This window comes from Gorilla gorilla, chromosome 16, assembly GCF_029281585.2.
Source record: "Gorilla gorilla gorilla isolate KB3781 chromosome 16, NHGRI_mGorGor1-v2.1_pri, whole genome shotgun sequence".
NCBI classification, from domain to species: domain Eukaryota; kingdom Metazoa; phylum Chordata; class Mammalia; order Primates; family Hominidae; genus Gorilla; species Gorilla gorilla.
This window is the reverse complement of record NC_073240.2, coordinates 48995869-49020388: the sequence shown is the minus strand read 5'-3', so window position 1 is coordinate 49020388 and position 24520 is coordinate 48995869. Positions and strand designations below refer to the sequence as shown.

Below are 24520 nucleotides of genomic sequence, written 5' to 3'. Positions count from 1 at the left end.
GAAAGAATTTAGAACTATATAATTTTATCTTTTTATTTCTCAATTGAAGAGAATGAAATACTAGAGAGATTGAATAATTTACACTAAGCCATTGCTTCTTAGGGTTTGAGAATCTCTATTACTGCTACTGATGAGGACAATAAATATTGATAGCAAGGTATGTTTAGATACTATTTTATGGTTTACAAAATGTTTTCACAGTCATTATATCTAATTGGCCCTCTCAATATTGCTGAAGACATGCAGGATGGGTTTCTTAATTCTTGTTGTGCAACATAGGTTCCCTTTAGGTAACTTTCTAGGTCATAAAGCTAGTTCTTGGCTAAGCTAACATTAGAATTCAAATCTCCGAGTTTAGGCTCCTAATCTGAAAAACTTTTCATGATATCTTAAATCCTCATTCATTTCAGATCTCTGGGTTTTCAGATACATTTGTAGCATTCATAGGGCACTAGAATTGAAAAGGATGTTAACACTACTCTTCACTGAAGCTCACAGAGATTAGATGACTTACCCATTAGAGCATAGCTCTACTGGTGGCACAGCTGAGACTGTCTTTGTTTCTGCTTAGAGTACTCTTTCCACTAGGTCATGCTGGAAACTCCCTTTTAAATTCTATTTATGCAAGGGGTAGGGGAGGGAGCATCAGTATGAGGCAGATCTGGTTTGGATTCCAAGCTATGGGATTTTACTGCAAGATATTCGACAAACAGAAGAGATAGGAGGGTCAGGGCTCTGTGAAATTTGGGGAACTTTAGGGCCTGTGACTACTTGTAGGCTTTGGGTGTTAGATTTTTGAGATATTTTTTCACCTGTGAACCTTTTGGGCCTATGGTTATTATTAGACAAATAATATTTTGATTATTCTTTGGACTAAATTCTCTGTTTAAGACCTGACTCACTAAAGCTAAAGGGGTCTGAGTCAGGAATGTGGAGGGGATGCCTGGGCTTTTCAGAGGGGAGAGAGCAAGATGCCTTTAGCACAGTTTATTAGCACAAGAAAGGAAGCAGAAATTCAAGGCAGTTGTTCAAGATAAGAATAAAGATGGTAAACATGGCTGCAGCCATCCTTACGCTCTATTCATTGGAAACCTCTAAGTGGGAACAGAGGAAAGTGACGAATCCCAACAATAGTTTATCATTTACACAGCATGGTGAAGAAATTAGTCACAGATGTTTATTGAATTCACTGAACAAAATGAGCCTCTCTCCCACACACTCAAGGTAATTACAATTGTATCCAGAATGTGTCCTGATGGCACAACCATAAAAACCATATAGTTGGAACTCTCACGCCAGTGCATATTCAAATGTCCCTTTATCAAACTCTTCAACTTCATCTTCCCATGTAGAGGAAGGCATGCTACTATATGGGTCTAGCAGGATTTTGAAGCATCGGATAATAAGAAGTCCCAAGAAGATACACAAAATCCCAACAAAAGCAAAGCCAGTTTTTTGCTCCAGAGTCAATGAGAAAGCTGATACTTCGTTGACACTCATCTTAGCTGAAGAGTTGCCACAGTAGGTACTACTCATTATTCACTGGCACATTGTTGTGGCTCTTCACAGTTCCTTCTGGAATCAACTCTTTGCCTAGGTACAAAATTGGACTCAGTTTAGTTTTACCTTTGTATGGTATTGGGCAGGTTGTTGCTTAATAAAATCTGATGTTTTTCAAACCTTCTTGACTTAACTCACAAAAGATGTTTGAAAGCATCATCAGATACAGATTGGAATCAAATTAGCATTGGAGATGCTACTTCTAAATGTTGTAATTGAAGAATTTCCTTTGTGGACACATAAGACTGTGCCTACATACTCTAAATAAATCAAGTATGAAGGTGAATATTCAAATTATCAGCCCTAAAATCTTTTGATTCATTGCTAGACAGTTAGATAGCTGCTTCTTTGATCTGAATTGTCATCTAATTTTCACCTCATATTTGCACGTGTAGGTAGATAATATAAACAATCATAGCATGTAAGCTGCTCAAGCTGTTTAAGGTCCATACTTCAAGGTCTATTTCCAGTGCCATTTTGACTGATATAGATTCTGATCCTTTTAAACAGATATAATGACTTCTTTCTTTTCATCCCCTTAGGTTTTATATGTATGTATTTACATTTTTTTCTTCACTACCACTGGATACACTAAGTGTCAATTTCTTAAAGAGAGGAATTATGTTTTTAAAATTACATTAATGCAGGCAGTGCCCAACAGAGCAGCTTGAAAGTAATAAGCAGCAGTGGCTATGGCCATTAGCCACCTCCCCACCATCTCCATTAGCCTTCAGAACACTCTAAGTAAACATAAAATCCAAGTTAAACAGCATGCTTTCTCTGCAAATTCAACTTCAAGACAAGCTCCCCAGTCTCACTCCCAACAAGATTTCCACTTCTAAGTCCCTATTGTGCTGAGATTCTAAAACTACCACTAAAGCATTCAGAAAGTATATGTTCAACTGAAACAAAATAGGTTTTTTTCCCATTTGATGTCTTAAGTTAGTTAAATGAATTAATTACAAATAAAGATAAATTTAATTAATCAAATAATTACTAATGTACAGCCACCTTTTTTAAGAGGACTGTCACCAAATAGCTTTTCATCCAATAACTGTGAATAATAGACTGTTGGTATTTTCTTTTTTATTGTTGCTTTTTCTGATAATTTTTAAGAATTATATGTATTAAAATTACTGACCCTTGAGATTTGTTTGGACCTAATTTTCAGGAAACAACTGAGACAGAATAAAGGATGGGAGGTAAGGAACGAAGAAAGAGAGTAAGAAAAGCAGGACTTGTAGCTTTCAAAGTTATTCTGCAAATAATACACCAACTAATATCAATCAATATTTTGTTTTATAATGATTTAGATTACAAAAAAGCTCTATCCTCAAACCTTAAGTGGTAGAAATATTCAATAATTATGGCTTATGTTCATTGTTTGATTTTTTTGTTTAGTAAAGGGAAAAAATATTGTTCAAACCCCTGTTGAGTTTCTTTCCACTAAGTCATTTTTTGTCCTAATCAATATAGTATAGTGAAAAGACTTTAGTTTTTTAAATATAGGGACACTTATTGGCTGAGAATGATCTTCCTGAAGATTGAGTTCTTGTTGTAGTATTTATCCTGTAAAAGGCACAGAGGACTGGATTGAATCTCCAATGACTCTGAGACTTAACTAGAACTTCTTTTGCTGACTAAAGGTCTAATTTTCTTGCTTTTGTCAATTAAAAATCATTTGTTAAGATCCATATACTCACTGGATCGTTTATTTAATGGAAGGAGAAACTGAATAGCAGGATGTTTCTCTATAGAGATGTTGGACCAAGGAGATGATTCAGCGAACTAACTTGTTCATTTAGTTTTTTACTAGAGCATAACCTTGCTGGGCTACAACATGTGGATATTTCAGGGGATATGTGGGTAAGAGGAGGCAATAAACATGGTTTATGGATGGACGCTGTGGTTTCCCAATAGATTTCCTTCAGTGAAGGACTTGTTGCCCAGCAACAAAGAATGTTGGCAGCAAACAGTCTTCAGCTGTCAGCCCCTTTCACCAATTGCCTCGATTGCAGAGAGCTGCTTCACCCAAAGTCATGGCCCTTCCCAGGGAAGACCATACTCAATCATTGATTATATAATAGTATAGAGGCGTGGCCATCTTGTATCAAAGGGGGACAACTCTAAAAAACTATTTTAGCTTCAGAGTTCTAGATGGGGTCAGCAGAGACTGTCATTGGGTCTATAGCACAGTTCAATTTCTGGCCACTCCTGTTTAATTCCCCACTCTTCCATGGGTGCTGAGCCCAAGGACAGTCCTCAATAAAAATTCAGCAAACTAACCTCTGTCTCAGAGACTGGCTTCTGGAGAACCCAACCTTTAACAACTGACATCACAAAAGTTAAAGCACCTGGGCAGTTTTAATGATCTGTTCATTTTTCAACTAGTTCTTTTTGTTATCATCTAGCAGTAGCCTAAACTGATTATAGTTATGATGTTAGCTAAATTTATTTAGGTGTTTTGAAAATGCATAATGTAGACACAGACACAGTATCATAGCTGATTGTTGGAGGAGTGAAGTCTGTTGGCTCTTAACCAGTGATTAATCCACTACTCTCTTATTTTTCTTAAAACCTACTAACCAACAAAACAAACCAGCAAAAAGAGGCATGTTTTAGAGGCAGCAATAAAACATTCTTGTCATTTGTTACTATTAGTTTAAAACAAGGCATCTTCCTAGTTAGACAAACAAAATCCTTTTATACTTTAGAATATAATATGTCCATCATACAGCAAATAATACTTTGTTCCTAGAGCCTTAGATGATATGTAAATTAATGAGTTATTTATCATTTTTAAATGGAAAATAATTACTTCTCACATAGTGATCACAGTTCCCAGCACACTGTAGGTATTCAATACATATTTTAATTGAATTAAACTAAATATTTTGAAGAATATATTTTTTGAGGAATAAAGTCCTTCAAATAAAGTTTTGTACAAAACTCTAGTTTTTAGATATCCAAAAAGCATGCAAATACATTTAGTTAAAATGAAAAAGAAAATTTTTATTTGATTTCAAAAATTGGATTTAAAAATAAGTATAAAAACTCAGTAGCTCTTTCAGAGTTCAGTGTTTTTGTTCTTTTCTATCAAATTTACTTAGCATTCTCAGACTTACATCATTTTTAGTATTCAAATGTGGAGAAAACAGATCTTTCCTAACAACCTTGGGAGTTTCCTTTTGTTTTCTAAGGAAAGGTATATAGCCATCTTATATTTTGGCATTAGTTTGTGCCAGGAAGTACAGGGTTAAATTTTGTATTCAACTGTAGTGACATTGGTTAGCTTAAGATTTCTGGTATAATTACTCCTTCTTCCTCTGTCCCTGCCCTCTACATTACTTGACTGTTATCCTTAACTAAGAAGGTATTGTAAGATACTTCAAAGGCTTTTGGAATCAGGTAAGGGCATAAAGAATGAGTAGATATGCAGAGTCACTGTTAATGAATAAACAAAGTCACCATTTTTATACTACCTTGGAGGAAGAGATGAATGGCTATTTCATGGCTTTAAACATAATTTATAAGCACTCTGTGTCTCTATTATTGGTACAAATATAGCAGCAATGCAGTATAACTAGGGAAAATGCTGAGAAGTGACCAAAAACTGTCAGAATGCTGTTAAGAAATCTAAAGAGCTAAATGAACTTAAGGTAACATATAATAATATTTTAATTTATTCATTAACCAAATATATATTGAGTATCTGTTAGATGTCAGTACTTTTCTTGGTACTAGAGTACAGTGGTGAACTAGATAACAATGTGCACCTGCCAAACTGAGGGTTACATCCAGTGGTGAAGACAGACACAATTATTTAAAAATATCTATCTCTATATATCCATATCTATATATTATACCAGGTACTCATAGTCATAAAGGCTATGAAAGAAAGCAAAGCACGTTAAGCAGAAAGAGAATGATGGTGGATAAGCAGCACTCCTTTAGTTAAAGAGGTCAGCAAAGGCTTCCCTAAGGAGACAATATTTGCCCTGAATGATGTCTAGAAGGGAAACATGAAAATATTTGGAAGAATAGATTTGAAATTTGTGGAAACAGCCTTTGCAAAGGCTTTGAGGTGGAAGGGTTTCACATACCATATGTTCAGATCAAGAGATAGACCGATATAAGATTAAGCCCTTTATTTGTACAAGATGGTTTAATGCTATCAAACAACAAAAAAAGGCAGAACTACTTAATCTACTTCTGTCTTTTTAACCAATATAGAATGGGCTTTAGAAATGACAAAAAAAATCAAACAATGTAAGCGGATAATACTTCAGTAGAATAATGTTTAGCTACATTAAATGAGTTAAAAATCTCATGATCAGACAATTTATAACTTGGAGATATACTTTCAAGACTTTTGAGAAATTACAGACCATGAAAAAGCTGCCAGAGGTAAGGACATGGACAAATGTCTCAATTTTCAAGAGGAGTAAGGGGGAATTGTAAAAATTATATATTGGCTACTCGGAATTGATCTTTGTTGTAAACCCATAATTAATTATTTAACAAGTAATTTGTCAATATTTAAGTAGTCATTAAAAGTTAACATGAGTTTAATAGGTAATGCCAATTCACTTCCTTTTCAAAAGTTTGCTACTAATATGATGAATCAGAGAAATAGCATGGACATGGTTTAGTTATTTTGGCAATGCATTTAACAGTCTCCCATGACATCTTTGTGGGGAAGATATGAGATATGCCTGGATAATAGTGTTTTTATGTAGATTCATAGATCTGAACTACCCTAATAAATATCGGGTTCTGTAATCATGGACGTGGGTCTCCAGTGTGGTATTACAAAGGTTTCACTTTAATCTACGCATGCTTTTCAGTGTTTTTGAACAGTGACTAAGTTGAAGATATTGAAGTGAAGCTTATTAAATTTGACAAAGCATGGCTGAAATATGATAGCACATGGAAAAAACACTCAAAACAATTCTGATGCCTAGAATTCTGGGCTGAAGCTAGAACATAAAATTTAATAGAAACGCTTCTAAAGCCCTTTGGTTAAGTGGGAGGGAAGGAGATGCACCAAATCCAAACAGGGGAGATAATGACTTGGCAATTCATGTAAAATAAATCTGTAAGCTGCAATTAGTCAAGTTAGCCTGAGCCAAAGATATGAGTTGGTGGCTTATAAAAGCAAATGTCTTAAATTGAATAGGGGTGCAAATGATAGAAAGTAATAACATTATTATAATGTGTCAGGCCACATATAAAGTAACACTGCATATATTCACTATACTTTCATTGAAACATATTTATTGGGTTGCTAGTATGCTCTCGTAGACATGCACTCCTCTACTTAAAGAGATTCCAACTAGTAAGGGAGAAGAGCCATGTACACACAAGGAAAGAAACAACAACATAGGCTTCTACAAAAGCAATAAAAAAGGAAGAGGAAGCCAACTTGTATTTAAAATCTACTGTGTATCAAATACTGCTTTACATATTTTATTTTATTCCCACAACACCCACATAGTGTTGATATTATCTTCAACATCTTGGTGGAAAAAAAAGAAGATCCAAAAAGGATAAACAAGTTTAGATGCAATCAAGATATCACCCATTGAGGGATCAGGAAAGTTTTTCTTGCAAGAGATTGTATTTGAACTGAGTCTTGAGAGACAGAATGATTCAGATCTGTGAAGAAGAAAAAAGCATGACAATAAATATGAAGGCAGAAAAGTACTGGATTTTTTCAGAGCACAGTGAGCAATTTGGTACAGGCAAAGGGGAGTATGGGAAACAAAGCGTTGGAAAGGTAGGTTGGAGCCAAATTGTGAAATATGTTGACTGTCAGGCTAAGAGTTTGAAATCTATTTGCTTAAAGGCTGAGTGGCTTGATGATGAGACTGAAATAGACATAATTTTGAGGGAGAGAGCATCATGGGAAAGAAATGGTTCAGGTGAGAAGCAATGAGGGTCTCCACTAGGGAGTAGATGTATGGAAGAGGGTAGAGGTTGGAAAGATATTTAGAAAAGTAGGAGGGAAAGGATTTGGAAAGTAGTGGGCCCAAGGAGAGAGAGGTATCAAAGATGACTCTACACTATTAAGCTCGGACAAGTGTAAATATAGTGTTTTTATTAATCAAAACAAAGAAAATAAGAGCAAAGCAGAGACTTAAAAGTAAATGATAAGTTTATTTCTGGACTTGGTGAATTTGTGGTACTCATGTGTGGTGCATAGTAGGCACTCAATTGTCAGCTTTCAATAAATTTATCCAGATCATTTTGTCTGTCATAAAATTTTTGATGGGGAGAATATTTTCAGGTATTGTTGTCAAATAACGTTTGTGTAGAAGACTTTATCCAGGATAGAGAGAGCCCAGTACATAGAAATATTTGCAGATCAAAACTTAAAGAGAAGAAAAGAATTGTTGAGTTTTGCCTAGGAAAGGGAAGACCAAGAAGGACAATAGGTAGACTCAAATATTTGAAATATTATCTTGTAGGAAGCCAGATGGACTTGTTCTAGATTGATCCAGAGAGCAATTTTACTGTAATTCCATTAAAGTCTATTTTCTGTTACCAGAAAAGATTAAAGATGGAAGAAGCCTAGCAAGGAACTTCAAGGAATGCCACTCCTACAAGGAGGATCTCCTAGTGGAGTTATATAAGATGAATCATGAGTAAATCTGTAGCAGAAATTTCACCTATAATAAAGGAGGCTAGGGTTTCTAGAACGAGGCATTAGCAAACAGTGTCAAATTCTGCAGTGGTGATGGAAACTAAGCACTGAAAAACAGGGTCTTATGGTTGGCATTCATAATTATTTCATCATTATAAAAATTTAGTTGAGAGTCTAGGAGGGATACTAAATTGAATTGGATTTAGGAGTGAGGGGTAATGAGAAAATGGAGTCAGGTGGTAAATAAACTTGACAGAAAATAAGTTTTACTTAGTCGGTACAGAAGGTTAAATCATATGATGAATCACTTTCAATAATGAAGACGTGACTGCATATTCAGTTTTTAAAGGAAGAGCTCCGTAAATTTACCTGGATTCAAAGAACTGTAAAATTTCCATTTTTAACAAAAAAAAATGGGTTGAGAAAGAACAAATGTTTTATTAATATCTTACAAGGGAAAACAGGCTTTTATATTTATCATAAAATATACTCTATACTAAAGATGAAAACAAAATACAGGTCAAGGAGAGCAACTGAAAAAGTAATATTCAAAGGCTGATTAAAAATTTGTCCATTGCTGCAGGCTGTGCCTACACAAGCAAATAGAAGTAAAAAGTTAAGCAATTGCCTAACAATGTGTTCAGCAAACAGATGGTTTTAGTAATTTAAACCATATATATAGCAGTTGAAATATCAGTATTTCAGGCCTAAATTTTTCAAACAATTGGCCAAACTTTCCATTTTACTTGCTCTGTGAAATGAAGAACTTGTCTCATTTCAACAACAAATCCAAAGTTTTTGAGAATATACTGTTAAGTGTGCCAAGTCTTCTGCTTTTCTATTGATATAGAACATAATCTGATATGAAAATATTGTTAATAACAAAATATTATTAAAAAACAAAAGTCCCCAGTTATAAAACTGATTCATTCACAATTACTAAGGAGTTCAAAATACTCAACAGTTACAGATAAAATATACATTTTTCACTTTCTCTAATTGCTGGAAGAGCTCTTCACAACAGACACTGTAATGCCTAGCTCCGGAGAAGCATCATCTTAATATCCTGTTTACTGGGAAATAGAAAAAGAAAGAAATCTGAGAAAATTTAGATTAAGTTACAAAACCATATATTAAAAAATCCATATAAAAATAGTTAAGAAAAATGAACTTTCAAAAATAAGTAGAAGGTAAAATTGGGTAGTGGTAAAAATTATTTGAAATATATTATACCACAAAATTGGGTAAAATAAACAATGTACAGTTTAAATATCAGGATCAATATATATAATGATTAAAATATTTAAGCATCTTTTAATACTACTGATGCAAATGATAAAATACTGTCTTGAGCCATATTCACTGGAATAAATGGTTAGGTACTTTGGCAATGAGTAACTTGGTTGAAAGTACATTTCCTTCATGGCAATTGTCAGGCACTAAGATTTCTAAGTACTGATGAGTCATAAGATTGGGCCAGGGGTGTTCCTGTAGATATCAAATAGCCCAAATCTCATGAAGTTGCTTTGTAATTAGCAACTAGTAAGTAAAAAACAAAGTCTTCCTATGATCAGTACTTACAAATCATATCTCCGTAAGCAGTTAAGCAAAGATGATAGTATTTTTATACCTGATATGCAGCCTTTCATATTCATGAATATTGTTAGTGATGTTTATGTCTTCTGTGAAATAACCTTACTAGAGATATAAAAATATACCTTTCAGATAAAATCATTTAATCATGCAACAATGCACAATTACAGAAACTAATGTTAAAAAGTGTGTACCCATTAAAGAAAGAACCTCCTGGGTTTTATTTTCATCAACAGGTTTTTCCTCTTGTTTATTTCTCTAGTAATGGTAGAGAATAACAATAAACCTGAAATAATAACTATTAGAGTGGAATATGATGTTCTAGGTAGAGAGTATTTTAGCACTGGTCATTAGATATAATAATCTCTACTGCTAATGATGACATTCATAATTTCATGAAATAAGACATAAAAGAAAACCCAAGCTTAAAAAATAAGGAACCATTCCATACATATACACACTCCACACAAAATATAAAGATTATATCCCAGTAAAAGAGAGAAAAGAAGCATTATTGAAACCACATCTGCACAGAGGTAGTTAATCATTAAGAATCGAATGTGATGGAATAAAAGGAAAACCTTAAATTACAAACCTAGATGTCTTCATCATGGTGAAATGCATAAATTTCAGGGCTTTCCAGAGATCCCAGACCTTAGGATCTGCCAGAATCCACCCCTAAACCCTCAGATTTCAACCTTAAGAGAATTTCTCTCTTAGGAGAACCTTTGGATGGCTCAAGGACTCTGACACTCAATCCTTCCAACGCACTGGGAAACCTGGTCTGAAAATTCTCCAAATATCTCATTAAAGAAACCTAGACCATCATCATCATTCTGCGTTGTTTGTTTCCAGGTCTCTTTCTACGCACTAAACCGAAGAAGCATGGAAACTTCCTACAAAACATTATGGGAGAAGCATCAGCAATCTGCACGTACACAACACTTTTCCCCCGCCTGGCAGCCGCATCAGCAGTGGCGCTAGCATTAGGGGTGCTGTTTCCCCTTTAGAATTTGAACTTATCAGACCTACTGGCTCCTCCACCCACCGCCCCACCCCCCGCTCTTTTGCTTCAGAAATACAAGAGAATGAGGACATGCTTCTCATCTGGACCTGCATTTGGAACGCTGTCAGTTAATGCGGAGGGAAGGGGGAGAAAGTTACTTCGCAGACAGCGATGTCTCACCTTCCATGCTTGTTGCCATGGAGATGAAGTCCAGCCAGTAGAATTAAGTGTTGGCACGTTTGTCTGTGTTCGCTGATCGGTTCAGTAACAAATGTAGAAGGCGTGTTCTGGAACCTGCGTAGAGTCACAGGGCCCTGGTTAGCGCTTTCCTGGCCTAGAAGTGTAAATGTCTGTGTCTGTTGGTGAGACAGAGGACGTGGGCGCCCGCCGAAGTACGTGTGCGCGCGCGCGTGTTTGCAGGAAAACGTGCATGGATTTCTTCGGTGTGGCAGTGTGTAAATATTTGCGCTCGCATGTGTCTGTGTGTGTATGTGAGACTGAAAGGAGGTGGGAGATGAGGAGGGGAAGGGAATCAGCTTCAGCAGCAACAGGCTCTATCTATTCTTCAGTTCTGCTAAAAGAAAAAGAGAGGAAGAAAAAAATAGACACTCCTTTTTTTTCTCACAACACACCCTGAAGGTTAGCAATTAGATTTCATCATTATCTTTGTTTACTAAGGCAGTGAGGATTTGATTTACTGCTGAAATCCTTGTTTTGCTCTCTTTGCTGCATTCCTGGCTGTGCTGCGGGCATTTTGCTGTGCTTTGGTGACAGCCGTTTTCAGTAGAACAGTAGGCACTAAATTCTTACATGTTTCTTCTTATCCGGTAAGGAAAATTCAGGAGTGAAAGGTGTATTGATTTAACTGGAGACTGAATGTGTCGTTTGGAGTTCTTTTCCTCTACTCTTTCCCTTCTCTCTTCCACACAAACACAACTGAATCCCCCTCCGTTTCTAAGAGAAGGCGCCTAGGCGCTGTCCGTAGTGCTGAAATGGTGCGTGGTGAGACCTGTCTCCCCAACACAAGCTAGAAGACAACAAAATAGCAGCCAGGAAACGCTCTGATAAAGCTCTAGATAGCTGCCAGGTACGTTTTCTAAACAGTGTTGAATATGTAGATTCTAAACCTAACCGACATTGAAAGCAAGGTAAAGCAAAGCAAAGCAAAGGAAAACAAAAAACAACAACAGAAACCTTGCTCTTTATCCTTATTTTAGGGGTCTGGCCGTTTCAACAAACTCAGTTATAGGGTTCCCAATTCTATTTATGTTTTGCTACTCTATCCAGAACCTACAAGTTGCAAGCACTTTTAGATTCCCTACAATCTTAATTATTCACCTTATAACTACTGGACTGTGAGTGGTTGGGGGAAATGTAGATACAGAATTGGGACACTCATCTAAAGAAAATACTTTGAAAACATAATGTAAGTGCAACTAGATTCAATAACAAAGTGAAGACAAACTTCATGATTATTTAGAGTATTTACTGATTTAGGAAATGTAATGGTCTTACAAAAAATGGGCAATGTATAACTGGGAGTTCATATAAGACCACATTTTTTAAAAGTTGTTTTTTGATTTTAAACTATTAAGATGTCCTAAAATGTAGGTGAACTAACTGCCCTCTATGAAAGACTGAAAGACATATCTTATTCTAGGGACATTTTAATGGCCATGGTTTTATTGACCCTTTTTAAACTTGCCAAGGGCCACATTCTTTATTAGCACTCTGGGCTGGAACAGTGCTTCTTGAAGTATAACATGCATATGAATCTCCAACGATCTTGCTAAAATGCAGACTCTGATTCAGTAGGTGTGGGGTTGGGTCTCAGATTGTGCTTTTCTGACAATTTCCTAGGTGATGCCAGAGATTACTAGTTTTGGGACCAATTAAAGTAGCAAGATGCAGCCAGGAGTGGTGGCTCATGCCTGTAATCCCAGCACTTTGGGAGGCCGAGGTAGGAGGATCACCTGAGGTGAGGAGTTTGAGACCAGCCTGACCAACATGGTGAAACCCTGTCTCTACTAAAAATACAAAAATTAGCTGGGTGTGGTGGTGGGTGCCTGTAATCCCAGCTACTCAGGAGACTGAGGCAGGAGAATCACTTGAACTCAGGAGGCGGACATTGCAGTGAGCTGAGATTGTGCCACTGCACTCCAGCCTGGGTGACAGAGCGAGACATTGTCTCAAAATAAATAAATAAATAAAAATAAAGTAGCAAGATGCTAGAGATATTGAATTCTGGCAATGCAGTCAGTCATAGATTGTGGGAAAGGAGATCATTTTATTCCATCTATTATTCTATGTGTGTTTCCAAACTGTTACAAAAATAATTTATTCAAAATTAGTTCAGAGACTAATCATGTAAACATTTTGTCTGTACAGTATGAACAATTTTTCATGAATTTGATTCCTTTGATTTTGATTTTGACATTGTCTGGACCAGTAGTATAGTTGAGTCTGTATTTCCATACTATGATTTACAACCATTCATTCTCTTTGCAGGCCCAGCTCAAGGGAGCAGAACTAAGTTACATGATTCTGCTGCGGATGTATGAGCTCCACTCCAATAATTTATTATCATGGTTGGAGACTTTGACTTGTCACTTTATGACTTGAAATATGGCTCCATGGTAAATGCCCATAAAGCTGATTTTTAAAATCTGGATATTACAGTTCTAATTCTCACTTAGTTTAAAAGGTAGAATAGGCTTCTTGTTTCATAGATCATTTGTGTGAATGTTGATTTGTCATGTCATTGACATCATACACACATGCTTACATTTTGAAGGTTGCTAGCATTTCCCATTAATGCTTCTGAATTGATGCCAAAGGAAAGCATTGATTATAAATTAGGTTCCTTGGTATTAGTTGGTGCATGACCCTGACCCTTTTCAAGCTATATGAAAGGTAATGATGCTCTCAAAAGTCTGCAAAATGGCTTATTCAGGAAAGCATAATGGATTAAAAATCCATTAGGTTCCACTTTCTTTGCTAGATGCTGAGATACAAAGATAAATGAGATTTGGTCTCTGCCCTTGAGGAGATACGTGGCAAAATAATATGGTAAGTTCTACAAAGTTCTATACAAACACAGATTAATATACTATTCATATTTTATTAGCCATTGCCAAAGAAGGGATGAAGAACTGCAAAAAGATAAAACACAGAATACTTGTACTTCAGGTCCTTGCCAATATCTACTGCCCAACTTTTACAAAAAAAATTGCTGAAAGGCATGAAATATATGAATGCCTTTCTAAAGCACATGTGGATAATCTATACTTCTGGAGCATCTATGATTTATTTTCAGAACAATCCAAGTTATTAGAAAGGTAAATATGTGGGTGACATTGTTTAGAAGTTCCTCAAACAGATTTGCCTTTACTATGTTTGACATTATGCTCTCAGCTTATATACAGTAATTCTATGTGAAACAGTAGCCAGCTTACACAACCTGCTCTATATCTACTACAGAGCTGTTACTAAAGTGTTGGTCAACATATAACTTACTATTTCTTATATAAAGATGCCCAAGAAATTTAGATTTCATAGATATATCCCCAAAAGCATTTCTTTCAATACCAGTTTAATGAATTGAACTTTCATACCTCACTTAAATCAACCCAGGGTAAAGTGGTATGTTCTGTTCTTACATACAATGAAAATCATGTAACTAATTAAAGTTAGCATTTATTTTAGCTACTAGGGATGTCAGAGTCAAATTAACAGCTGAAAATGAATAACTACATAAGACCTTAAGCCTTTTATATCTTTTTTTTTAATCACCTTAACTACTGCAATTTTGGTTTCTCAGGTAATGATAATATTATTTTCTTTTAATTATTTGTTTTAATGTGTGACCTCATATAAATGTCCTCATAAAATCAGAAGTGGAGTAAATAAATACATAAAGTAAATTTCTCTACTTTTTGATTATTGGGTGATTTGATTATATGGTTGTTTTATAAATTTATTCTAAATAGGATACTAAAATACAGAAAATGTATCATCTAATTAGCTATGAAGATAAAAATCTAAACTATAATGAGGAAATATTAAAATGTCAAGATGACAGAAGAAATTTTTCAGTTTATATAATTATAGATAAGCTTAATTTCAAACCACTTTGTTACCCTATTGCTATTTTTATACTCTAAATAGTGTCCCTTATATGACTAAGACTTTTTGTTATCTCAGAGATTGGAAGTGTTAATTGTCCACCTTGTTAGAAGACATGGTAACTATAGGAATTTAGAAAGCATGATAGCCCGACTGTAATGAATATATTCTAGAATGAGGTTGTCACAAAGAAACTGAAAACAAGAATTTCCTCTAACAACTGAGCTCAGGATTCTTTTCAGAGGAAAATTTAGCTTGCATAAATTCTTGCCATCTTGGCTCTAGTTGACTTCTTGCTCTCAACTTTTGCAAAGTGAGATCACCTTTACCTCTTCAACCTATGAGGCCAACATGTTACTTTCAATTTTTCAGGAAAATCTACATCTTGTTTGGCTGAGGTTTGATTACTATTCCTTAACTAAAATATTTTAATGTAGCTGTGCTTTTTAATTTGAATATTGCTATTGATTCAAACATTGGGTAGCATATCTTTCAAATGTGAAATTTTAAAACATGTATTAAAGACAAACATAAATTAGTTTTGGTATAACTATTTTTTAAGATTAATCCAATGCTTTTTTGGCTTTAGATGATGTTTGGTAATTAGCTATATTCAAAAGTCAACCTTTTTTTTTTTTCAAAAAATGAACTCCTATGTATATGAGTGTTATTTTTATCTACCCATGTCTTTTTTGTCTACATACACAGTTTTAATCATTGTTTTGGGGGGAGTAATAAGAATGATTTTGAAATTTCACTAAGAAATATATGCCCTCTTCCTAAAAATGCATATATACAGATGTTTTGCTCACAGCTCAGGTATTCATGGATCTCTGGAAGTTCATTTTTATAATCCCAAGGTAATCCAAAGAGCCTGCTAAAAAATTCTGCTGTAAATGAATGGTACATGATCTCATTCCCTGTTTTACAACGAAGTACTGAATGGCTTAAACTCCTACTTTTTTTTTTTTTGAGATGGAGTCTCCCTCTGTTACCCAGGCTGGAGTGCAGTGGCTCGATCTCTGCTCACTGCAACCTCTGCCTCCTGGGTTCAAGTGATTCTCCTGCCTCAGCCTTCTGAGTAACTGGGATTACAAGCACATGCCATCAGGCCTGGCTAATTTTTTTTTTTTTTTGTATTTTTAGTACAATCAGGGTTTCAGCATGTTGGTCAGGCTCGTCTCGAACTCCTGACCTCATGATCCGCCTGCCTTGGCTTCCCAAAATGCTGGGATTACAGGCGTGAGCCACCGCGCCTGGCCAACTCCTACATATTTTAAAGCCACCCCATTAGTTTTCTATTTTTTTCCCCTTGGAGATCTTCCTTTAGGTCATTTTTACCATCTGATATCTCAAAACTAAGCCAAGGCTGAATGTGCTGAAATAGGATTAGAGAGTACAGTAATAGGATAATTAGATTTGATTAGAAAATGACTGTGTGGGATTTTGTCAACAGTGAAGAAATGATCTAAGTATATGGACTCCTAAGTGAATTGAGCATGATGACACTTTAGTGTAGTTAATGATCTAATGCTGGTCTGGTTGATGAGTCCCATTGAAAATGAGATGCTCTGTTTTCTGGTAAACTTTTCTGCAAAGAAAAATGTACTAAATGTTTCAGTTCAGAGTGTTCTATTTAAATGAAATTTCATTTAATTGCTTTTAGTTTTACTGCCCATAAGCCTTCAATTGTTTCATTTAAAGTGTACTTTAAGCCCTCTACTATATTCACTGTTGAATCTAATGAGTATGAGAGGGTACCTTGGGCACAATCTCCACGAATGTGTGAGCCATAACTACAGTATAATATATAGAGATTAGCTTAAGTTATTTTGCTCTGCTAAAGATAGAGAAACAAGAGCAGTTTTCTAACATAATGTATGCTTCTGTAATAGGACTCAGTTAAAAAATAATTGGCAAATAGGAATGTCAATGAAATGTGGAAATCAATTGTTTTATACATGATTTTCCCCAATACATTAATGTTTTGACTACCAAGTAAAAGCAGTTGCACTCTAAGTCCACTAACACAGCTGAAGGTAGTAAGCTGTGGAGGAAAGTAGTCCTATATACAACACCCATTCACTCCTCCTTTTTCCTCTTGGCTTAATTTCACCATATGATCTGTCTTGAAAATGCTTATTGCACAATTCTTCCTGATCTTTGTGCATTTGTCCTTGTTTTTGTAACTCAACCTTTGGTTTATTTATTCCATTATTCTTTCCTAACTCAAACAAATTTGTGAAGTTCTAAATGTGTTGAAATATATATCGTAACTTTTATTTTTAATTGTGCTAGCATTTTCTTAGCTTTGTAAATGTTTTTTGCAGTGCTATGGTTGTGATGTTATGTAAGTTTTACACTTTTTCCTCCAACATAATTTTTTCCCTAAATATTGCCAGTTATTTTTGTTATTGAATAGACTTAATTTTCTTAGAGCAGTTTCAGGATTACAGAAAAGTCAGAGAGTACAGAAAGTTCCCATATATCTCCCATCCCTTTTCTCACAGTTTCACTTGTTATTAACATCTTACATTAGTGTGGTACATTTGTTAACAATTGATAAAACAATTTTGTTACATTATTATTAATTAAGTACACAGTTTACACTAGAGTTTATTCTTTTTGTTGGTCAGTTCTATGAGTTTTGAAGAGTGTATAATGTCATATATTCACCATTATATTGTCATGCAGAATAGTTTCACATTTCTAAATATCCCCTATTTATCCCTTCCTCTTCCCCTCACAAACCCCTGGAATCCATTGATCTGAAACTGTCTTGCAGTTTTCTCTTTTCCAGAATGTATGTATAGAGTCATATAGACTCTGTTGCCCTTTCAAACTGGCTTCTTTCACTTAACAACACGCATGTAAGCGTCCTTCATGAGTTTTCATGGCTTGATAGCTCATTTATTTTTTATTGTTCAATAATATTTCATTGTATGGTTATGCCACAGTTTATTTATCTATACATCTGTTGAAAGATATCTCGGTTACTTCCAATTTTTGGCAATTATGAATAAAGATACTATAAATATTTGTGTGCAGGCTTTTGTGTGGACATAAGTTTTCAATTTGTTTCAGCAAATAACTAAGAGCGTGATTGTTGGATTCTATGGTAAGACTATATTTAGCTGTGTAAGAAATTGCCATACTGTCTTCCAAAGTGGCTGCATCATTTTGTATTTCCACCAGTAATGAATGAGAGTTCCTGTTGCTCCACATCATCTTCAACATTTAGTGTTGTCAGTGTTTTGGATTTTAGCCATTCCAATAATATATAGTGGTATCTCATTATTGTTCCAATTTTCAACCCCCAGTACATCTGATGTTAATGATAATTTCATATGCTTATTTTTCATTTGCATATCTTCTTTGCTATGTGTCTGTTCAGATTTTTCCACTCTTTAATTGGGTTGCTTGTGCTCTTATTGTTGAGTTTTAAGAGTTCTTTACATATTTTGGATATAAGTTCTTTACATACTTTGGATATAAGTTCTTTATTAGATATGAATTTTGAAAAGATTTTATTCCAGTCTGTGGCTTATCTTTCCATTTTCTTAAGTTGCCAGTTATTTTTAATATATGATTTTGTAGAATGTGAGTTATTTTTCTTTTTCAGGGTTCTGTGCATTGTTAAAGAATGAACACTTATATATTTGGTATCAGAGTTCTAAAACTAGGCTAGCCAAATAAAAGCCACACCTCTCATATATTAAGCAAAGCTAAACTGAATGAACGTTTATCTGGTGAGATGCGAAGACACTTTAGGCAACTATAGGAGATAATCAGAAAGAACTAAGGAGGGGCCTTCTTTTTCTATACTACCTAAAAGTCAGTATAAAATAAATTGAAGTTAGTGACTATGATCTAAAACAGTACTTAAAAATATGAAGATTTTTGAGGAGAAAATGTAAGCCTAATGTTTTGAGGACTGATTAATTGTAATAATTTTTTAGTCTACAGTAGTTCTACAGTAGTTCCTATGTGACTGTCCTGAGGACTTTAGATAGTGCTCAAAGCAAAGGCACTTGGGAAGAATAAGGTTTGATTTTTCAGAAATGTTGTTGATACTAGTTTCCAGAAATATTCAGAGTGCTGATGCAGAAATCTGGTTTGAAGTACATGGACACTTATGCAAGCCTACATTTGCTCTGTAATGTTGGGACTGTCAGAACATCTAGACTGACAGTACTACCATGCAGTCTCTTTAGTAGCCTGAACGATATTGCAAGGAACTCACAATTGAGATTTGTTAATGGAGTCAAGAGAATAAGATAAGTCACAAGTATTTTTACATACTTTATCTTATTTAGAAGTTCAGGCATTTTTAAATCTAACACACACAGTGAATGAATGGATTGTTAAAACAAAATAAAATGGAGACCAGGCTTGAGAACCCTCGGAGCAGACAAAACCAGTTAGGCCATGTAAGAGTAACTTAGGTTATTTCTTGTAAATACCTCTGACAATTGTAAGTAAAACTTAAGTTGTCTTCCAAAAATGGTATAAGATGATGAATTTTAAACCAATCTGTTGTCTGAAAACCTCCATGGTAATAACAAATCATCGTAAAAGTTAAAGTTTCATTTTTGCTTTATAAGCCAGCCTATAATGCCATGCCTCTGAGCTTCCACTTAGCATTTTCGGTTTGAGATCTCTCAGCTTGTAAGTTGTTGTTTTCTATGTATAATTTACACATTTTAAAACATTTGACCTGATTTTATTTTTCAAAGCACGATTGCACACATAGGGTAACTGTCTCCTTCATATGTGGGTACCTCAGAAAGCATGCCAAATGGTTTAGAAACTGTGCAAAATATTACCTATTGACACTTAGCATCGTTTTTGCCCTTCTAAGTTCTGTCTCCTGTGAGACATTTCTCAAACTCTGTTGCTAATAGTATTTCAACCTAAATTCTACCAAGGAGAGGCACTGTTACAAAATTTGCAAGGAGGAAGGGAAAGAGAAGCCATCAATTTCAGTAGTGGCTGCAGGTAACTTTGTGGGTATCAGCAAACGGCAGATGGAATGTTAAGTCAGCAGATTCTGGGCACAAGGAAGTCTTGAGACTTATCTTGTTGTTACAGGTCAGAGGGATCCTTGGCCATGGTTCCTTGTGACTCCTGCTCTTCCTAATATGTCAAACTCTAGCAATAGCTCCTGGACCTTTGCCCTCTCAGCCTTACTAATTGTTGTATAAGCCTCTAAGACTTTATGCATTAAATCCTTTCCTAGAGGAAACATCTATAGTGTTTGACTGAGTCAAAAGCTTTCTTTTCCTGACTGATAAAAATAGCTAGAAATGAAAATCATGGAAATATATTTTGTTTATATACATACTGCATATTGCATATACACACATATATATATTCTGCATGTTTAAACACTTTGTGAATTGAAACATAGTAACATGAAATCACTTCAATCTACCATTTTGCAATACACCATGAAAAAATATCACATCAGTATACTACTGAAAAATCATAGCTTTCACCAAACTAGGCTCATAAGCAGCCATCAGGAATGGTGTGACCCTTGAGGAAAAGGGCTGTAATAAGGTACAATTTTTGGATTCTGTTTAGTTTCATGAAATGGAGGATCAGAGACAGAAATCCAATGGCAATGCCTAAAGGCAATGGAGGTTATTTTCTGAATTATTTGAATAATTGAGGTAAAAGTGGAGTTTCTGCCTGGATTATTCAGATAATTGTCTTAATTCTAAACTTCACTTAGCTAGCTGGTAGAGACCTTTGTATAGGATGTATTTTTGGAATGCTAAATGCTAAAAAAAAAGAACTCCTAAAGTAAGCAGAGCTGTGGTGTAATGAGGGTGTATAGGGGGTGATACAGAGATACGGAGGGAGAGAGAGAGAGAAAGGAGGAAAAGAGAAGAAGAGAGAATGGTAAATAGCTAATCATCAGAAGAAGATTAAACTTTACTTTCTACTTGATAGTAACCAATGTCCACATTTTCATCACAGAATGAACTTTTTATAAAAAGGGAAATACATATGTAGATTTCAAATATAAACGATAGTATTTTAAAAAGTTACGAATTCCTTTTTAAGCTTTAAAGAGGTAAATTTTTACTTTGTAAGGTTTAGAAACTTCATGCCTTCAAATCCAGCAATTTATATAGTGAAGCAAGTTGACTTAAAAATTATACCATACTTTTTGTTTTATTTCATATTGTTGGTCTTTGCCTTTTAATTCTTTTTTCTTTTTTGAGTTTCTGAATCCCCCAGAGAAGGTAATCTATTTATTATGAATTCTAGGGCTAGAATATCAGCACAAATATGGAAGTATTTTTAGAAGCTATTGTCACCATAGAAATGTTAGCCACCATTTTTGTCTAGTTTCTTTTTTTAAAAAATTTTATTATTATCCCTAAAACTTAATTCTTAAAGACAAAATAAATTAAAAAAAAGAAGAATGATGACATCCATTCTCTTCTTCATTGGTAACAGAACCCTGGGCAGTAAGCCCAGCCCCCAAATTATTTGCCAACCTCCCCCACAGCTGAGTGTGTCATGTGACTAAGTTCTCGCCCATAAGCGGAAGTGTTGTGTGAGACTTCTGGATAGGTCCCTTTTTTTCTGGACTCCTTCTGACCTACAATGCAGACAAGGTGCCTCGATCTCCAGCAGCCATCTTGGGTCATAGGGCAACCTTAAGAATGGAAGCCTCACACTAGGATGGCGAAAGATTAAGGCAGCAGGAACCTGACTTCATGATGACTGTGAAGCTACTATATATCCTCTGGGATGCTCCTTCTGCATTTATTTTACTTAAGAGAGTAAAAATGTATATCTTGCTTAAGACACTATTATTTCTAGTTATTGTTATTAGCAGATGAACACAATTCCTAAGTGATATATATATTAAGGTATTAATTGAAAATATTTTGTGATTTCTAGGATTAGATTTCTAGATATGTGTAATAGCTTTTCCCCTATCCCGCCACGTACACACACATAAACATGCATTCTAATTTGTAAGAAAGAAAACTAAGTGATTATGTGAAGTTGTACCAGTAATATATTTTGTGCAATTGCAAAGGATAATGCTTTTGCAATGTGAATCATGGGAAAATAAGAATTTGAGCATCACTTAAGAATTTTTCAATGTACCTACATGCACTAAAAAACAAACAAACAAAAAACAAAAAACCAAGGCCGGGCGCTCTGGCTCATGCCTGTAATCCCAGCAATTTGGGAGGCCAAGGTGGGCAGATCACAGGGTCAGGAGATGGAGACCATCCTGGCTAACACGGTGAAACCTGTTTCTACTAAAAATACAAAAAATTAGCCGGGCCTGCTGGCGGGCGCCTGTAGTCCCAGCTACTCAGGAGGCTGAGGCAGGAGAATGGTATGAACCCGGGAGGTGGAGCTTGCAGTGAGCAGAGATGGCGCCACTGCACTCCAGCCTGGGTGACAGAGCGAGACTCCGTCTCAAAAAAGACAAAACAAAACAAAACGAACCAAAACAGTAGAGAGGAAGACAAGCAAATACAGAAATGGAATTCAGCAACAGAATATTAATAGTTTTTTCTTTATCTTTTGCAATTAATAGCAAGAAAGGAAGGAAAGATCAATCTATTGAGCAGTCAGATGGAATGGTAAAGATTAATCATTCTCTTCCCTTCAGAAGTTGCCTTAATTCTTTGTCTTTTAAGATCCAGCTCTTTTATAAGGCCCTCACCAATCTCTCAGTAGGAATTAACCTCTGCTCTTTATCAGGACTAGAACTAAGCTACAGGGGGTGAGGCATTTGTCTTGGGTAAAAAATTTAAAACTCAGTAATCAAGATAAATATTTTAATGGAATATTTTAATTGGCAAACTAAGGCATGTGGGCCATTCTCCTGTTTTTGTAAATAATTTTTTAATTATACTTTGCTTTTATTTGTATTATAGCACTTAAATAGTACTTTTTACATTAGCCCTCTCCCAACAGTGCTGTACTCATTTTTGTATTCCTCATGTACCTACTACTCTGTTTGAAGTATAAAGGCCTCTTAAAAAAATCTTGCATTGAGTTGATTAAAGGATTTTTGCAAGAATATATTGTACTGGTGATGGTGGGGTTCAATTTTCATACTGAATTCAACAATAGCAAAAGAATAACAGAATGATGACTATTTTGAAAGTACTTATAATTTAGAGCTGTGGGAAAAATCACTTGGCTTGTCTTTGACTAAAACCCTGCTGAGCTTAGGGAGATAGAGAATTGTAATATTACATTATGTTCATATAGCACTTTTTCCTACATAAAGTGCTTTCTTTTAATCCTCACCTCAATCCTGTAAGGTCGGTATTGCTATCCTTATTTATTGTAGAGAGATTGAGAAATCAGGTGACTTGTCCAGGGAGTTATGGGCAAAAAGAGGCAGAGCTGGGGTTCTAACCCAGATTTTGTCTGTCACAATTGAATGCCCTTTCTGCGATTATAAATCTTATGTCTCAGAGTTGAATGAGAAACAATTTATACAGCAACTACAATAGCATTCTCATCATTAAAATGTTCTGATTATGTGTGTGTGTGTTTGTGTACGTGTGTGTGCGTATGTGTGTGTGTGATGAAGTAGCTGAACTTGGTATTTTTCGGTAGAGGGTAGGAAACTACACATTGAAAAGCCGAAGATGAAATTATGTTATTTGAGTATTACTTTCTAACTACAACTTTACCACTGATGTGTGTATGATATTCTGCAAAGTAACTAAACTGTACATGTTTGCTTCTTCATGGAAAAAAAAATTTGGGAAGACATTTAAACTTTTCAGCTGAAAAAGTTTATGTCAATGTGAAAGATTATAGTACTCGAGAATTAGGAGTTGATTAAATTTAACGGTTTCCTTTTCATACTTAGGGGGAAAAATCTACGACTGTATTTTAAAACTCCATATGGCAATTAAATTTGAGAGCGTATAACTAACTACTTCACATAGAATTTCCATCAGTATACAATAAACACACAGTCAAAACCTCAAATGTCCATTATTAGCCCATCTAGTAGACGATATTTTATAATTATGGATTCCCCATATTGATTGATGTCCAGAGAAAAACTGCAGTCTTCTCTTACTAAGCTGATAGTTGAGTTCCTGGGAAATCCTCACCCCCTAAGAACAAATAATTCTCAAAGAAATTCAAAGTCATTCCTTTTGGTGAATTGCAATCAGTCATCAATAACTATTTATGGAATGTCCGAAGGGTGCCTAGGCATTGAAATGGCAAGAGACTTATATTTGCTTAATTCAAAGGATTTCTAAAGGGAGTCTGAGGACTTGCAAGAAGTCTTTAAAGATGCAAAGTGGTGTGTTCTTTAACTGTCCCTACCTGGAATGAATTGAACAGTCTGGGTGTTAGGGCTTTGGTGTCTAATCCCGCTTTGCAAGCGAAGACTCCACTGGTGCCAAGCGACAGGCGGGCTGGTGGGCAGACATGGCACCACCACCGGGGGCTTTCAGGACTGGTCCAGCCCTCCCAGGCAGGTGTAGGGCCGACTGCAGCAACGGCGGCCCTGACCCCCACTCCCATGGCTCCCCTCCCCCCAGCACTCCCACCCCCCGCACCCGGCACACACC

The 24520-nt window shown here is 35.5% G+C and overlaps 2 protein-coding genes and 1 long non-coding RNA gene across 9 annotated transcripts in view; 1 reads left to right on the top strand and 2 right to left on the bottom strand.

Annotated features, from left to right (window-relative positions):
- Window positions 1-11057, bottom strand: part of SLC12A1 (solute carrier family 12 member 1) — a 111785-nt gene extending 100728 nt beyond the window's left edge. The window contains exon 1 of the mRNA XM_055364185.2: window positions 10986-11057. The gene's annotated coding sequence lies outside the window, so the exon portion shown is untranslated. The remainder of the gene's footprint in view (window positions 1-10985) is intronic.
- On the bottom strand, window positions 1153-24481 carry CTXN2 (cortexin 2). 3 transcript variants are annotated; one of them, XM_031002208.3, is made up of 2 exons: window positions 24273-24481; window positions 1153-1593 (listed from the first exon to the last, which is right to left on the bottom strand). In XM_031002208.3, exon 2 carries the CDS (start codon window positions 1534-1536, stop codon window positions 1291-1293), a length of 246 nt encoding a protein of 81 aa, XP_030858068.1. In that variant the 5' UTR covers window positions 1537-1593; window positions 24273-24481; the 3' UTR covers window positions 1153-1290. The 3 variants fall into 3 exon arrangements, with proteins under 3 accessions (XP_030858068.1, XP_004056195.1, XP_055220161.1); XM_004056147.4 differs by lacking the exon at window positions 24273-24481 and adding an exon at window positions 10986-11097; XM_055364186.2 differs by lacking the exon at window positions 24273-24481 and adding an exon at window positions 10399-10897 and having other exon boundaries at window positions 1153-1597.
- On the top strand, window positions 11093-12766 carry LOC109023523 (uncharacterized). Of its 5 annotated transcripts, none has more exons than XR_002002951.4 (3): window positions 11093-11197; window positions 11770-11892; window positions 12666-12766. It is a non-coding gene; the product is annotated as an uncharacterized lncRNA (long non-coding RNA). The 5 variants fall into 5 exon arrangements; XR_010130981.1 differs by having other exon boundaries at window positions 11129-11197; window positions 11765-11892; XR_002002952.4 differs by having other exon boundaries at window positions 11157-11248.
- Window positions 24482-24520: the final 39 nt, after the last annotated feature.